The 18,683-nt window shown below is 25.1% G+C and overlaps 1 protein-coding gene across 2 annotated transcripts in view; it reads left to right on the plus strand.

The window, feature by feature from the left end:
* Positions 1–18,683, plus strand: part of LOC126905646 (uncharacterized) — a 35,441-nt gene that overhangs the window by 14,451 nt on the left and 2,307 nt on the right. Inside the window, exons 2-6 of one of the 2 annotated variants that reach the window (XM_050685573.1) lie at positions 727–762; positions 1,288–1,326; positions 3,612–3,653; positions 5,201–5,366; positions 17,168–17,401. In XM_050685573.1, coding sequence (XP_050541530.1) covers positions 727–762; positions 1,288–1,326; positions 3,612–3,653; positions 5,201–5,366; positions 17,168–17,401 — 517 coding nt within the window. The remainder of the gene's footprint in view (positions 1–726; positions 763–1,287; positions 1,327–3,611; positions 3,654–5,200; positions 5,367–17,167; positions 17,402–18,683) is intronic. The other variant, XM_050685574.1, reaches the window with a different exon arrangement.

An 18,683-nucleotide genomic window follows, 5' to 3' on the forward strand; every position in this document is an offset into this window, starting at 1 on the left:
TCAAAAATTTGAAACTTTAAATGATTATATCTAATAAACGAATTAAGTTATATTAAAAATTCAAATGCCATTTACTATTAAATTAAAAACTCAAACATTTTATTAAATTAAAAATATGTGTTACCATTTAAAAAAACAAAGTTTACCCCCCTCTAAAGCATAAGGGATGAACTTAAAAAGTATTACATAGTTAAAAATTCAAGAATAATGAGTAACTAAAGATAATAATAAAAAAAAAGTTTAAATTATTATTATTCTGCAAGTAATTGAGTGGGTTATGATAAAAAAATCACTCTGTATACATAATTGATGACACCCGCGCGTCTACGGGTTAGAAAATATTGTTTTCTAGGAATGGTGAGTGGGGTGGGGCGAATGCGTTACAACAGTATAGTCTCAAGGTCATACACGACGGGATACGCGAGAATAATAACACGTGCTGCGTGGAAAGTTACAAACACACAACTCACAACATACATATGAAACTAATATAAGCGTGTTAATAAGTACATAAAATATATATGTTAAATTTCTTCTTTACTGAAATTATTTAACTTAAGGAAGTCCATAAATCATTAGCAAAAATAGATCAGTAAAAACTTAAAATGTTACCATCTTAGTATACAATTAAGTATTATGTTGTAAGTTTGAAATTATATATGAAATTATTTACTTATGGATATCTATAAACTTTTCAAAATTAACAAATTATATATTTTTTTGTAGCTTTATAAAGCAGTATTAGATATGCTAGTAAATGAGGTCAAGTATTTATATTAATATTGCAAATATTCAATAAAATGTTGATATTAAATTTTCTATAGATAATTTTGTAAAGAAGAGTATGTGTGAATATATTTTATTAATTTCATTACCTTAAAAAAATTTCTTATTTCATTATTTTCGAATAAAAATTTATGGCCAATCCAAGTGCACAATGTGAAAAAGTCTCTCAGACTGGTTAGGGATGTTAACTTAATTTTCATTCCCTACTAAAGGCCTTGCCTTGTCGTTACTTGGATTGGTATATCTTGGGGAAATTTGAATGCAATGGTTATCCGTTGCCTTTTGCACTGGGAACATGATAATTTTTCGCCACTGTATAAGCTCATGTACGGTTGAGTCATCCATCAGTTCACCTACGGTGGTAGGCGTGGCTTAATACAAGAATTTGTCAACAACTAGTGTGACCACCGCGCCACACCACGCCGAACTTTATTCGATTAGAAGAGAATGTATTATGAGAACAAAAGAGTCACATTAACAATTAAAATAATTATTTTGTAGAAATATGGATCCAATGAAGAGATTCATTATTCAGCTGAGGTGAGGTTTTTTAGATATTAAAAAGAAATATTTTTTTACTTTAATTATTAAGCAAACTTTTTTTTTAAGGAAGTGTATATATATTTTAGTTTCATATTATAGAAAAACACATATTGACACTTCAACCAAAAAAAAAAAAAAACCGTATATAAACTTAGTAATCTCATCACCTGATGATGCCATCACTATGATCACATTTTGACAGTTTAAATAAGTTTAATAATGAATTTTTTAGTAGGCCAAGTTCACATTTAACTAAATTGTACTTTTTTTAAACATTTACATTGCCTCTCTTACAATAAGTCCTTTGTAATTATTTACGTTTTTAATTAATGTTATGGTTTTAATGGAACGACTATATGTCAATAAATGTTCAGTTATATGAGATTTACGAACTTCTTGAATTTTAATGTTTCTTAAGTGTTCATTAAACCTGATTGTTATATTTATTTTTGTTTGATCTATGTAACATTTATTACAATTTTCAAATTGTATTTTATAATTTCCCGATTTTCCCCTATATTCTACTTATCTTTAGGGTTACTTAATAAATCTTTTGAATTATTACTCTTAAATACTACTAAAGTAATATCAAAATTTCTAGCTAGTCCATTTAAACAGCCCGGATAATATAAAATGGGTGGTCTAATTTCTTTTTGTTCTCCTAGGCTAGTAAATGTACTAGCTGCCCTCTTTTCATCATTTTACTTTTATAATCGGACTAATTTTGAAATTATGTTTTCGTTATACATATTAAATCTATCTATTTATCTTATGACCCCCAGTTCTTTATCAAAATCTATTTTATTCATCGGAGAATTAACTAATCTGAAAAACCATATTATTAAAAACTGCCATTTTTTGTTACTAGCTGTCGTTTAAGCTATTCGGAATGTAACTAAACGTGTGTATGTGTTTTTCGATAAATTTCAAAATTTAGTTCCCCCTACTTTTTGAACTAATAAATCCAAATAAGGCAATTTTCCCTCTACTTCCTGTTTGCATGTGAATTTAATCAATGTATAAAAATAATTTGAATGTCGTATGAATACTTTCGTATTAAAATCTTTGTTTATACCTGTAAAAATATCATCAGCATACCTGACATAAATTTTCAGTAAAACCTTATAGGTGTTTTTTAAATTAGTTTCGAACCTACTCATGAAAATTTTTACTAAAAACGACGACAGCTGATAAAAATTTATTTTGAAACTGATATACATATTTAAAAAACTATTAAAATATATTAAGTTCATAAATCATTAGTAAAATATATAGAAGTAAAAATTTAAATACGCATCCATGGTAGTATACACTTTAGTGTAGTAATGTAATATATACAGAATGATTTTTTTATCATAACCCACTCAATTACTTGCAGAATAATAATAATTTAAACATTTTTTTTTTTTATGATCTTTAGTTACACATTATTCTTGAATTTTTAACTATGTTATACTTTTTAAGTTCAGCCCTTATGCCTTAGAGGGGGGGTCAACTTTTAAATGGTAACACATATTTTTAATTTAATAAAATGTTTGAGTTTTTAATTTAATAGTAAATGGCATTTGAATTTTTAATATAACTTAATTCGTTTATTAGATATAATTATTTAAAGTTTCAAATTTTTGAGTTAATATATAGGTATAATACACAAGGGATTACAAATACAGGTAGCTAATTGATTTTTTATGACATCGATATTAGCAGGTACACAGCATTGTTATTATCAATGATAGTAAGGCACATTGTTATGAGTTTATAAATACACTAACTGACAATACAGAAAGTATATCTATTGATAATCATAATTGATAATAAACAATCCGTGACTGAGACAGCAATGTCATAAAAATCCAATTAGCTACCTGTATTTACAATCCCATGTGTATTATACATGTATATTAACTCAAAATTTTGAAACTTTAAATGTTTATATCTAATAAGCTAATAAAGTTATATTAAAAATTCAAATGCCATTTACTATTAAATTAAAAACTCAAACATTTTATTAAATTAAAAATATGTGTTACCATTTAAAAAAACAAAGTTGACCCCCCTCCAAGGCATAAGGGATGAACTTAAAAAGTATTACATAGTTAAAAATTCAAGAATAATGTGTAACTAAAGATAATAAAACAAAAAAAAGTTTAAATTATTATTATTCTGCGAGTAATTGAGTGGGTTATGATAAAAAAATCACCCTGTATATGAAATTATTTAGTTCTAAATATCTATACATTTTTTAATGTTGTCAAATTGACAATTCAATTATTTTTTTGTAGGATAATAGAGCAATAAACGATTTCTTCATCCCATCAAATCAGGTGAAGTATTACAGAAATTAAGAAAAACAAATTTTTCTATGTATAATTTTGTAAAGATAAATTTATAAATTAAAAATGTATAATTACTCTAAGTGTACAATGTGAAGAAGTCTTTCAGTCTGGTTGGATGTTTGTTTAAGTATGATAACTTTATTTTGTAAAAAAGATCGTACATATCTGAATAGCTCATAAAATAGAATATTATAAAATTAAGAGAATAACTGGCTGATAATATAATTTGAACGAGTAGCGGAATTATGTACAGGGAATTGAGGCATACTTAATTACAAAATATTACTGTAATCTGTCATTTGTTCGTTAAGTCCTCAAACTTAAATTTATTTCATAAAAACCATCTGGTAATAAATATTTTCAATAACTTATAATAGTCTACATATTAATAATTAATGAAAAAAACTGGCTACTCCTATTACACCTTTAACAAATATCCTAAACATTAGTATTTTAATTACAAAATTCATATTAATCAGGCTGACGTAAAAAATCTTATAAAGAGGAATATTTGGTTAATAAACTTTTTTTTAAACGTTATTTTTTCAGTTTTTAACATTTTAAAAATAGGCTGAAGGTGAGGCGCAGGTTTTATTATTTTTATGATTAGGAGTTCTAAATCGTACTACTCCTCTTGCCTAGATAAAAAATAATGATAGCTTCTTGTGCAGTGGATCAAAAGTTGTTATTGACCAGTCATTATCTTAATTAGGTAATCTTCAAATATTACAAATACGAAAGTAGTTAAATGTTATGTTTCAATTAAAAAAACTCAAGTTAATTTTCATTTAAAGAGTAAGAAATAAGGAACAATCAAAATTTAAAAATAAAAATCAAACATATTATATTATATACATTATTGGAAAGAAAAATTAGTAATAATTTTGTGTTTTTCAAAGTATTGCACGAGATATTGTAATTGTGAGATATTTTTCTTAATTTCAAATTGAGGAGGTTTTTTCCAATTTTTAGTAACAATAGTTATGCTTAAATTAAAATTGGGGTTTTTTTTTGGAATTATTAATTGTGAAAATCGGTCCAGCTAAATTTGCATAAACACACGTAAAAAGGATTTGTAATTTTTTTTATTTTTATACGATCTTACATTATAATGTTTTCATTTGAGAAATTTTTAAAGTACTATACAACTTTTAATGGGTTTTTTAGAAAATAATTATAGAACTTCTTAAATGCAGAAATTGTCATTTTTTACGGAAGAAAAATTTTGAAATATTTTTTAAAATGTTTAAATTAAAGGGAATTTTTTATAATATTCGCATTGCTAACTTCAACTAGATTAAATTGGGATTTTATCAGCATGTTAACTAACAAAATCAATCCTAAGAAATCTGCGAATTTTTATTTTCATATATAAAATATGTGCACATCATGGTTAAACTAAAATATTCTCAGCTGTGCATCGAAGCTATAATTTATTTAAAATATTATCTTAAATTTGTTTTTTAATTTATTATTTTATATTAATTTCATATTTTTCATACACAATTAAATAATTAAGTATGGATTTTTATTAGAAAAACTATCCATTTTCATTTTTCGGCTTACAATATTTATTGGTTCAATTATTTAATATTTCTGTTGAAAATGATAAAATTATATTCAAAAGAAAAGAAAACACTGAATTAAAACCACGGAAGGATAATTCAATGGTTGCAGAAATTGCGATGTCGAACAAATCAGGTAGTTGAAATTTTTTTATCTCGTGTTTATACGAATAGGCGAAGTACATTAACCGATAGACCACCTGAGTTTCTAATTTAATATTTATGAAACTCCAAACAGCTATTATGCACTTACTATGTTGATGTGAACTATCTACAATCTAATTTTTTATTGTAGTCAAACTATAATTATCAATTATTATGAATAAAATCAATCAATATTAAAAGTAAAATCAAGATTTGACAATGGTTAAAAGGCCAAATTATTTTGTATATTTATTAGTGGACTGTAAATAGGATAAATTTGAGAGACAACAGCTAGATAGATAATTAAATTATTTAATGACAACAACTAAATAAGAAAATGCATGATATAAATGATTTTCAAATTATTGTTTAAAGACAATTAATAAAATAAAAAAATTACATGAAAGAAGACCAATAAAGTAATAACTTATAATCTTAAAATAAGTTTAACAGCGACATTAATAAAGTTAAATTTATAAATGAATAACATAAGAGTTATTACAATAATAACAAACATTTATTTTTATTTTATACTATTACAAATATAACCTGACTGAATCTCTAGAGAGGTTGGTAGTATCCAAGTTAGGTGAGCGACGGCAGCAAATGTACACAAACCATAAAATAATAAAAATAATAATATTTACTTTAGTATCCACAATAATCTTTGCGAGTTAAATTATCGGATCAATAAAGGTAAGTTGTCGCAAGCATGGTAAAATGTCGACTGATTTTGTTATGTTTTTAATTAATTCAAGAGGAAAGTAATCGGTTTATTTACATACGTGCGTCGCATACTCATAGTTGGTCTGTAGGGGTGTTTGTGCTAATCAGGCACTAGTATAGTTAATTGTTAATTTTTAATGTTGGTTAAGAACGAATAATCTATCCGTAATATTATGTATTATAAATATACACCAGGACCAGCTGTACCCAACCGCACTATATACTCGCCAAATGTATTAAAATACTAGTAACTCAATAATTACTCATCCTTAATTGTTATAGAACCATTTGAAATTTTATTAAGAAAAATGCTAAAAATATTTAAAATAATGAAAAAATTATAAATAAAATATACATTTTTTGTTATCAAGGCTTTTTTAAATACTTAAATAGTATGATATTAATATGATTTAAAAATGCATAAATTATATTTAAAAAACTTATACAGAAATAATAATTATGTCAAAAGTTATAGAGTTGTCATTTAGATCTGTACAACCGTTATGCTAATTATATGAATAATAGAATTTTATGACTTGCTAGAATATTAGAAGCACTCGATAATTCAAAACAATACATAGAATGGGTTATTGTAAATTATATCAACCCATGATAATTACAATGGAATGTTATAATCAATACAACTTATAATTATTATAACACTTTGGTATAATTGTTATATGTATATCAATTTTGAATAAAAAAAATTATTTGGTCGAAATTCTGAGATAATGTTACAATCTTTCAAAATATTTTAATAACTTTATAGACAATNAACTTTGTTTTTTTAAATGGTAACACATATTTTTAATTTAATAAAATGTTTGAGTTTTTAATTTAATAGTAAATGGCATTTGAATTTTTAATATAACTTTATTAGCTTATTAGATATAAACATTTAAAGTTTCAAAATTTTGAGTTAATATACATGTATAATACACATGGGATTGTAAATACAGGTAGCTAATTGGATTTTTATGACATTGCTGTCTCAGTCACGTATTGTTTATTATCAATTATGATTATCAATAGATATATTTTCTGTATTGTCAGTTGGTGTATTTATATACTCATAACAATGTGTCTTACTATCATTGATAATAACAACGCTGTGTACCTGCTAATATCGATGTTATAAAAAACCAATTAGCTACCTGCATTTGTAATCCCTTGTGTATTATACCTGTATATTAATTCAAAAATTTGAAACTTTAAATGATTATATCTAATAAACGAATTAAGTTATATTAAAAATTCAAATGCCATTTACTATTAAATTAAAAACTCAAACATTTTATTAAATTAAAAATATGTGTTACCATTTAAAAAAACAAAGTTGACCCCCCTCTAAGGCATAAGGGATGAACTTAAAAAGTATTACATAGTTAAAAATTCAAGAATAATGTGTAACTAAAAATAATGAAAAAAAAAAATGTTTAAATTATTATTATTCTGTAAGTAATTGAGTGGGTTATGATAAAAAAATCACTCTGTATATTATAATAATATTTCAGTAATGTTACTTTAATATTTTAAAAATATCTAGAAATATTAATGTAATGTATTATAGTAAAGAAAAAACGGTGGCACAGATGGACGTAGGATAGTTGGGACAAGTGTAGATGATATCGGACAGTGATCAAAATTATAGTAATTCAAAATGAAATATAAAATGAAATTTATTTGATTACAATGACTAAAATGATGTAATATAATACGTAACTGGTTAGTCCAGTATGAGCATGAGAATGATTGAGTGACTATTTATTGAATAAAATGATATAATATAATTTTCTCTTAGAGTATGAGTACAAGGGATTTATGAGAAGATATAAAATATAGAAAAACAAAGTGATGTTTGAAAATGTATTAATACAGAGTGGCCCACCACTCACTGACAACTTAAATAACTTTTGATCCAGTTAATATTTTTAGCTGATTTTTTTTTTAAATAATAGTTATACGTTAGGTCTATAGCTATATCTCAATAATTAATTTTTTTACATTTTATTAAAAATATTAATTATTTTTAAATTTTAAATAAAATGTAAAAAAAAAATCTAAGATAGCTATTTTGTAGAGTAGAATTTAAGAAAAATTTTAGTAAAAAAATATCTTATTAATATTCAGTAGTAAATATTCTGTAGCGTTTTGAAGTTTGTGAAAATTTGAATTTTCATGTACTATTTTACGGTATTAAACATTGAAATACGTATTGAGAAAAGGACAGAAGAAAACGCTATCTTTTCATGATTACTGTGTATACATATGATGATAATGTGTATACATTACAAACTTGGCATTAATACCATGATAAGAAATTAGATAAGGCAATTATTACTTATCACTCTCATTCAAAAGTATATTGAAAAGATAGCGTTTTCTTCTGTCCTTTTCTCAATACGTATTTCAATGTTTAATACCGTAAAATAGTACATGAAAATTCAAATTTTCACAAACTTCAAAACGCTACAGAATATTTACTACTGAATATTAATAAGATATTTTTTTACTAAAATTTTTCTTAAATTCTACTCTACAAAATAGCTATCTTAGATTTTTTTTTTACATTTTATTTAAAATTTAAAAATAATTAATATTTTTAATAAAATGTAAAAAAATTAATTATTGAGATATAGCTATGGACCTAACGTATTTTTTTTTTATATAATAGTAATCAGCTAAAAATATTAACTGGATCAAAAGTTANTTATTTAAAAAAAAAATCAGCTAAAAATATTAACTGGATCAAAAGTTATTTAAGTTGTCAGTGAGTGGTGGGCCATCCTGTATAATAATAGTTTGAAATAGAAATTATTGTGATTAATTATCACGCATAAATTATAAATAACGGCACTCGTACCAGTAATTATCAAATCTTGTGCTGAGTGTGAGTCGTCTCAATAAATACCACGAGTAATATAGGACCCACAAGTGGTTTCTGTATCTTCGCAAGAGAGTCATTTTTCGTACTGACCACACAGATAACTCACTCAAAGATTGGACTAGGCTGGTTGACCTAGTACAAATGTTATCGATTTTATTTATTTAAACAATATATTATTCTAATGATCACTTAATTTTTTGATTTCTTTATAAATCTTCTGTGGAATGTAAGTTTACTTTAGTAATATTGAAAGCAAGATTGAAAATAAATATACTTTGATTTTTTGTGAAATTGAAAGTGGAAAAGTAGTAAGTCGCTTTGGCAGTTATTGTGCCCTTTTAAACGAATATGATAGCTATTTTATCAAAAAGACAAAATAAATTTCGAAATTTTAGCTTTGATGCGAAAATTAGAATGTATTAATTTTACCATAATGTGTTTATTTATTTTTATTTTGCGTGTCTGTCAATAATATTTCTCAGCTCTCGCTGGACTGATTTTTTTCAACGATACGTCAAAAGATCACAAATCGTATCTAGTCGAAGACATTACCCTCAAAAATTGAAAAAAATTCCCTCGTTCCCCGTAAACGGGGGAAATCCCCCAAAAAATTACAAATTTAAAAATCGCTAATTTTCGATATTTTTTCAATTTTTTTTACTTAAAATTGCCATAACTTTTTTAAAAATGATCGAATCAATATAAATTTTTTTTTTGTAGATACCATAGATAATTACCNCGAATCAATATAATTTTTTTTTTTATAGATACCTTAGATAATTACCTATCATTTTATATATTTTTGTGAACATTTGACCCTTTAACAGCCCACAGGATGGGGTTTCAAAATGGTAGCTTTTTTACAAAAAATTAACTTTTTCAACTTAACTTTTGAAAATGTTCCGGAAAGACTGACACTTTTATATATACTTTAAATTAAAGCTAATGTAATATACTTTAATTTGAAAAAAAAAAATTTGACCTCTGGACTTGTCTTCATGGTGAAAATGACTACCGTATGCAAAAATATGCTATTTTTGTGAAAAAATTCTTGATATTATATTTTACATTTTTTAACATTATGTTGCTACAACTTTTTAAAAAATGCATAAATCAACTTTATTCTTTAATGATAAATACTTTATATATACTTCTTTCATTCGACATACTTTTTTTTAAAATCGGACCATTTCCCTTTATACAGGGGGGGTGCAAACCTTTTAAAATGCGTATAGAAAGTAGAACTTTTTCAACTTAACTTTTGAAAATGTTCCGGAAAGACTGACACTTTTATATATATCTTAAATTAAAGCTTATGTAATATACTTTAATTTGAAAAAAAAAAATTTGACCTCTGGACTTGTCTTCGTGGTGAAAACGGACATCAAAGTTAAAGAAAAACGTACGATTTCCGTGAAAAAAATCTCGATTTTATATGTTATATTATTTAATTTATATTTTATATAACTTTTGGAAAAATGTATGGATCTATATTATTATTTTTTTATAATAAATATTGATATACCCCTTTCATCTGGCACGCTTTTTTTGTAAATCGGATCATACCCCTTTAACAAGGGGGGTCAAAACTTTAAACATGCGTATTGTTACTACGATATTTTCAATTTAATTTTTGAAAGTATTCCGGAAATACTGACACTTTTAAATATATCTTAAATTAAAGCTTATGTAATATACTTTAATGTGAAAAAAAAAAATTTGACCTCTGGATTTGTCTTCATGGTAAAAATGACTACCGTATGCAAAAATATGCTATTTTTGTGTTAAAATTCTGGGTTTTGTATTTTATTTTATTTTAAAATACCTGACAAGGGGAGTACAGATTTTCATAAATATTATATAAATAAAAAATTAATATAGCATAGAAAGTTAAACTTATTTAAATTTGTTTGCTTCTTTTAAGTCGAGAAAAATAACTTTGAAATTTGAACTAGCTTAAATAGCCTATTTTTTCACCCGACGGTAGCGACGTACGGTTGCCGAGTTGGTAGTATTTATGTTATACACGCTTGGGGTNCCGAGTTGGTAAAATTTATGTTTTACACGCTTGGGGTACGAGGTTCCAACCCGCATATGGCAATGAATTTTTTGCATTTTTTCTTAATTCTTTTTAAGTTAGTATAAATTTTTAACCGTTTGATTTTTATCACATTTAGATTCAATAACTTCAATAAAGATCAAGGATCCCATCACTTTAGTCGCCCCTTGCAAGAAGAAATTTCTTATTCGTATTAAAATTATTTTACTATATTTTAAGTTTTCGCTTCGATGCAAAGCCGAGAAGATATTTTTTTGTGACTATCATTTATTTTCTCTGCTCTAACTTGACCTACTTTTTTCAACAATACGTCAAATTACTACAATTCGTATCTAGTTGAAGATATTACTCTCAAAAATTGAAAAAAAAATTCTAATTTATCAATTAAACAGTTAGTTATTACATCGTCTCCATAAAGACAATTAAAATCATTAATTTCTAATGTTTTCAAAATATTTATTAACGAATGAAGCTTGATATGATAGGTTTCAATTACAAAATTAAATCATTTTACTTTGTAATTTAATAATTTTTTTACTCAATTTGTGTGTGCTACTACTTGACTATAATATTCAAATTTTTTTCTAACGTGTTGCTATATAAATCATTTCTAAAAAAAATGATTGTTTTTTCTCCTGAATTAACAATTGATTTTTACAAATATAATCAAATTTTATAATAAACTCAATTGAGTAAATCTTTTTAACAACTTTGTTTTGATTGGTACATTTAGTTAAAGTAAATCATTAAAATTAATTAAGTTCTCAATATTTCAATTATAGAATCTTTTCAACAAACAACAAAAGTTCCTAGGAAATTATTACTATTACTTCTATTTAAGTTATCTATTACCATAAAAATGCAAAAAAATATTGAGCTTTTCTGATAAATTTACAATAAATAGTAATTATAAAACTTTCTGACTGCATATTGATCTTAACGATACAATTTTTTTAATTGTCATAAAATTTTCTATTTAATTATGTCAATGTCAAACTTACCAATTGAGCTAAAAGTTATGGTAAAATAAATTTTTTTTTTTTATTATAAACATTTACAACAATCAACTTTAAACGATTAACAAAATTGGTTAAATATGTCATTTTCCTTATTTTTAACTTATTAATAATCAAATTAATATTAAATATTATATCAAATCAGTATTAATTTAAAACAATTTTTTTTGTTCTTAATTATTTTTTTTTATATGTAAAAACTATTTTTTAATAATATTAAAACTTAGAAGTTATAGAAAAAGTCTAATTGCACATTTTAAAACATCGCGAAAAGTTGATTTAGAATAGTATATTTTTGTTTCTGATGGAAGTTCCTTGTAGTCCAGTGTATAAAACTTATAACTTTGTTAATTGTTATAACTTTATCAAAAATGACCAAATCAGTATATTTTTTTTTATTTAGATGCATGTCTTTATCTATCATTTGGTTTTTTTTATAAATCTAACCCTTTACCTGCCCACAAGAGGGATTCAAAATATTAACTTTTTTTTTTTTAGTTAAAGTAAATCATTAAAATTAATTCAGTTCTGGATATTTCAATTGTAGAATCTTTTTAAATACCAAAAATTACTTAGAAATGGTNTAGTAGAATCTTTTTAAATATCAAAAATTACTTAGAAATGATTATTATGATTTCTATTTAAGTGTTCTATTACGATAAAAATGCAAAAAAATTATGAGTTTTTCTGATAAATATACTGTAAATAATAATTATAAAACTTTCTGACTGCATATTGATCTTAACGATACAATTTTTTTAATTGTCATAAAATTTTCTATTTAATTATGTCAATGTCAAACTTACCAATTGAGCTAAAAGTTATGGTAAAATAAATTTTTTTTTTTTATTATAAACATTTACAACAATCAACTTTAAACGATTAACAAAATAGGTTAAATATGTCATTTTCCTTATTTTTAACTTATTAATAATCAAATTAATATTAAATATTATATCAAATCAGTATTAATTTAAAACAATTTTTTTTGTTCTTAATTATTTTTTTTTATATGTAAAAACTATTTTTTAATAATATTAAAACTTAGAAGTTATAGAAAAAGTCTAATTGCACATTTTAAAACATCGCGAAAAGTTGATTTAGAATAGTATATTTTTGTTTCTGATGGAAGTTCCTTGTAGTCCAGTGTATAAAACTTATAACTTTGTTAATTGTTATAACTTTATCAAAAATGACCAAATCAGTATATTTTTTTTTATTTAGATGCATGTCTTTATCTATCATTTGGTTTTTTTTATAAATCTAACCCTTTACCTGCCCACAAGAGGGATTCAAAATATTAACTTTTTTTTTTTTAGTTAAAGTAAATCATTAAAATTAATTCAGTTCTGGATATTTCAATAGTAGAATCTTTTTAAATATCAAAAATTACTTAGAAATGATTACTATGATTTCTATTTAAGTGTTCTATTACGATAAAAATGCAAAAAATAATGAGTTTTTCTGATAAATTTACAATAAATAATAATTATAAAACTTTCTGACTGCATATTAATCTTAAAAATAACATTGTTTTAATTCTCATAAAATTTTCTATTTAATGATTCATTCTAGTCAACGAAGGAGTAATTTTGCAGAATAGCAGAAAAAATTCCCAACAAACTTTTTTTTTTTTTGTTTTAATTAGGCAATTGGTGGATTATTCCAAAAGCAACATCAACTCTTATTTCTTTAATTATATCATGATTAGTAGTTCTTTGATTTTAAAATATAATATATGAATATATACTAATTATAATTATTAAATTTAGTATGAAATTGATATTTAATATTGTAATTTAAACGGAGAAATTATAAAAATAATAAAGAAGTTATATTTTGCTTTACTTTTACGTGTATAAAAATTTAAAGGGCTTGATACAATAATTTTCAATAAAAACTGTTTGTTACTATAAAAAAATGCACTGGACTACAAGGAACTTTCATCAGAAGCAAAAATATACTTTTCTAAATCAAATTTTCGCGTTGTTTTCAAATCTGCAAGTAGACTATTTCTATCACTTCTAATTTTTTATATTATTACTAATTATATATATAAAATAATAATTAAAAGAAAAAAAAATTTGTTTTCAAATTATTACTGATTTGATTTTTAATATGTTAAAAATAATCAGTCCAAATTTTCAATTTTAACCTATTTTTTTGGTTCTTTAAAGTTGATGAAAAATTTTTGATAAAGATTTATGAAAGTTTATAGTAAAATAAATTGAATATATTACCATAACTTTTAGCTCAATTACAAGTTTAAAATTGACATCTAGGCCTGTCAACAAAGGAAAAATTGCGGAAAAAATTTTGTTTTTTTAAAAGTTGAATTAAAATATGTATAATGACATACTAATAGTCCTCAAGATTGGAATTGAGCTTTTTTTTTAAATCCTCGCAAAAGTTCAAAAATATGAGCTTTCTTAATTTTCTCAAAAAAAAATATTTAACTTACAAAAAAAAGTTTCGCACAAAAGTTGTTTAAAAGACAATTATAAATAAAAATATAATCTTATATTTTTTCATTTAAACAAATATTTTTCGAGTTACATTACATTTAATATGAGTAATAAAATTTATATTCCATTTTTTTCATTTTACGGTTACTTTTTATCATGTTATACTTACATTAGACACAATGTTATAAATGCATATGTGTGTATGTGTGAGTTTATTTATTTATTGTATCATTAAAGTGTAGTGTATATTGAGATACAACCGATAGAGTAGGTAATTGATTTGACGCTATATTATTTAAACCCAACTAAACGCTAAATTGTACATTCCGAAATAACAATCATATTATGTCAATTGCCACCGGAATATCTGGTAATATTTTTCTTTTTCTTTGCCTTAATCCCAACTACTTGGGGTCGGCCACCATTATCCTAAGCTTCCACTTGACACGATCTCCCACATCTTCTACGCTCACATCAGCTGTCCTCAAATCGCATTCAATAGCATCCCTCCATCTCTTTTTTGGTCTTCCTCTATCTCTTCTTCCTTCAACATTCATTTCTATAACTGTTCTTACAGCTTTCGATTCTTCTTTCCTCATACCATGACTAAACAATCTAAGTCTATTTTCTGTCATCTTATCCACGATTGACGCAACACCTATACTTCCTCTTATATGCTCGTTCCTTATCCTATCTTCTCTAGTCACTCCACTCATCCAACTAAGCATTCTCATCTCTGCTACACTTATTCTCTGCTCTACTTTCTTATCAACCGCCCAACACTATGAACCATACATCATAGCTGGCCTCACAATTTCATACTAAATTTAAAAACTATAATTAGTATTTATTCATATATTATATTTTAAAATCAAAGAACTACTAATCAGGATATAATTAAAGAAATAAGAGTTCATGTTGCTTTTAAAATATTTCACCAATTTCTCTAAAGGAAACACTATCTACAGATTTGCATCGAAGCGTTTCTTATGATAGTGATTTTAATCACTGTCAGATATCATCTATACTTGTCCCATCTATGCCTCGTCCACACTGTGCCTCGACCCCACTGTGCTACCGTTTTTTTTTATTCATATGAAATTATAATACAAATGCTTTAGGTTTAAGTTATATATAATAGTGTCAGTATTCCGGAACACTTTCAAAAATTAAGTTGAAAAAGTTGACTTTTGTAAAAAAAGTTGCCATTTTGAATTTCCTCTGTGAGTGGTTAAGTCTCAGATTTTTAAAAAAATAATATCAAATGAAAAGAAAATTATCTAATATTTCAAATAGATACGATTTGTAATCTTTTGACATATTGCGGAGAAAAGTCGGTCTAGTGAATGCTGAGAAAAATTAGCGACAGACGTAAAGAAAAACTACATCGTAGTAAAATTAATACCTTCTCAGCTTCTTATCGAAGCTAAAATTTATTTTATAAATGTACTTTAAAGTAGGGATTTACAATGTTATGATATGCCACCGACTCGAAAACACCTCTTGGTCGGGGCACCCAGTATCTTCGCCTATTATGGACACGACTTGACTAAAAATTGAACTAAAAATTTAATGACAATACTCTTTGACAGAACAAATGTAAATTTTATTATTACTAAACACAATATTTAATATTTTGTAATATTAAATATTGAATATTACATAAATTAATCTACCGTTACTGCACAATTATATATTTAAATTCTTTATATGCAAGCTGGTTACTTCGTTTACCCTTATACAAGGACCAGACACGTTCTTCACAACATGAACCCGTGGTTGGGCATCCAAAATTTCTTTTTTTTTCCCTTTTTGCTATTGAACTGGCGATCACGGAACTTAGCTGTGGACTCTCAAATTGAAGCGCTCCACTGTCCGTCATAGGATCGTTCTTAATAGCATAAGCGCCAAAACCAGACTCGCCGTACGCACTCAACGCGTAACAATACTCGATCGCGTGAACCGGTGGTATGCAAGTGGCGCTACAAATGATCGGCGGCCAAACAATATAATTACAATTCGTTGTGATACAATTATATTGACATTAATCAAAAGTTGCCGAATAAGATAATTAAGATTTAATATTTGTAATTATAATTTCACTGTAAAATTACTATTACATTATTTTAGCACAACTGTCATCATATGTGATTATATATATCGAATCTACTGGTTTCTAAATAACTTTTGAATACAAAAGTTCTGTATAGAAAACAACTTATCATTATACTTTAGTATATATGTATAGAACCTTATAATTGTCCATATCTCATAAATAGTTACTTATTTAATTCATTTTACAAAAAATTATAAAGGGTTAAATACTTTAAAATAATAACCAAAAAAGCAACTTTTGAAAAATCTTGAAATAGTACTTGTTTTAACTTGTAAATAGTTAATATCTGAATGGGATGCCAAGTTATAATATAATACGTTTTATAAATGTTATAATTATTAAAACATTTTTTTATTTTCATGAATTAGCATAAAATTAGAAAAAATTGTAATTAAGTCGTTTTTTCCAAAATGACTAAAAAATTAGATTTTGAATTTTTTAGTACAATTATTATTTGATTTGTTAAAAAGCAAAATAAAATTACTTTATGCTCTGAATAATAGAAATTGTTGGTATTACCTTAGATAATGAAGTGATATCACATATTGTAAAAGAATTTGAACAGAATAAAATATACGAAGCAGCATTTAATGATTACTTTCGTTCTTATGATGAAGAAAATAACGGCACTGTTCCAAATGAAATAGCAAAAGAAATTTTGCCGTATACATCATTGTTTGCAGATCAAAATTCTTCTGAGTTCTCTAATGAGCTACTCAAAAAATACACAAATAATCAAAATCGATTTGAATATGAAAGTAATCATCATAACTATTTTATTTAACATTTTTTTTTTTTATTATTGCTTTTATTAGTACATTAAGGGCCATAGTAACCTCCCCTAGGAGGAGGTTTCTTTAACCATTTATACTCCGGGACACGTGGTTAGTCCGTCGCCAGAGAGTAGAATGGCGACTCCAATTACCGAACTCATCTATCGTTCGGCAAATGAAGCCGCCCGTGACCGAGTTTCTAACCCAAAGCAGTGCGCGTCAAGCACTGCCGCGTTACCGACTCAGCCACACCGTTCCACTATTTAATTTAATATATTATTTATAAATATTATTCTATTTATTTATATATAGATTTTTACCAATTATAACAGTACCAAAGAAGCCTTAAGAAAGAATATTCTAACTACTAGAATAAAACCATGATTATTTATTAAAATTTTACATTATTATGATAATAATTTAATTAATTAATTTTTCATTTTGCAACTAAAATAACGAATTGAATAATTATAACATATATCGTCTTCTTCTTCTTCCTCGCCTTAATCCCAACTACTTGGGGTCGGCCACCCTTATCCTAAACTTCCACTTGACACGATCTCCCACATCATATCGCATTCAATAGCATCCATCCATCTCTTTTTTGGTCTTCCTCTACCTCTTCTTTCTTCAACAATTATAATATATAATAATTGTATTGAATCGTAATATATTACATATACAATAATATATAAAACAATTACAAAAATGTGGTTTGAAACAACAAAAAACTATCATTAAATTATTTAATTTTGAGCGGATTTTTACTGATTTTCTAATGCTAAATTTTACATGTTACACTTTTTTCTCAAACTTCAAATTTTTATGGTGTATTAAGCAAATACATAGCTAAAAAATTTTTGACATTAGGTCCCTCAAAAGAAATAATGCACCTAGAATACGTGTATTTTTATAAATTGTCTAACTTCGCAGTTAAATTCCAAGAAAATTGTTTTAAATATTTGAAATTTGGTTGATACACTATACAATACCACATTTGAAAATCACTATAAAATAAAAACTTCTAAATAGTTTTAAGTAAAATCAAAAACGCCAATTTTCACAAAAAAGCGCAATATTAAGAAAGTCATTAAAATTTAGAATTTCTAAATTACATTTTTTATGTGAACTTTAAGTTATAATAAGGTTAAGTCTAAAATTTTAATTCGATATTGCGAATATTGAATTATCTATGTGTTTTTAGCTTCGATGCGAAGCTGAGAAGGTATTGGTTTTACTAAGATGTGTTTTTTTTTTTTTTTTTTTT

This window comes from Daktulosphaira vitifoliae, unplaced genomic scaffold, assembly GCF_025091365.1.
Source record: "Daktulosphaira vitifoliae isolate Bord-2020 unplaced genomic scaffold, ASM2509136v1 Scaffold_4, whole genome shotgun sequence".
Classification (NCBI taxonomy): domain Eukaryota; kingdom Metazoa; phylum Arthropoda; class Insecta; order Hemiptera; family Phylloxeridae; genus Daktulosphaira; species Daktulosphaira vitifoliae.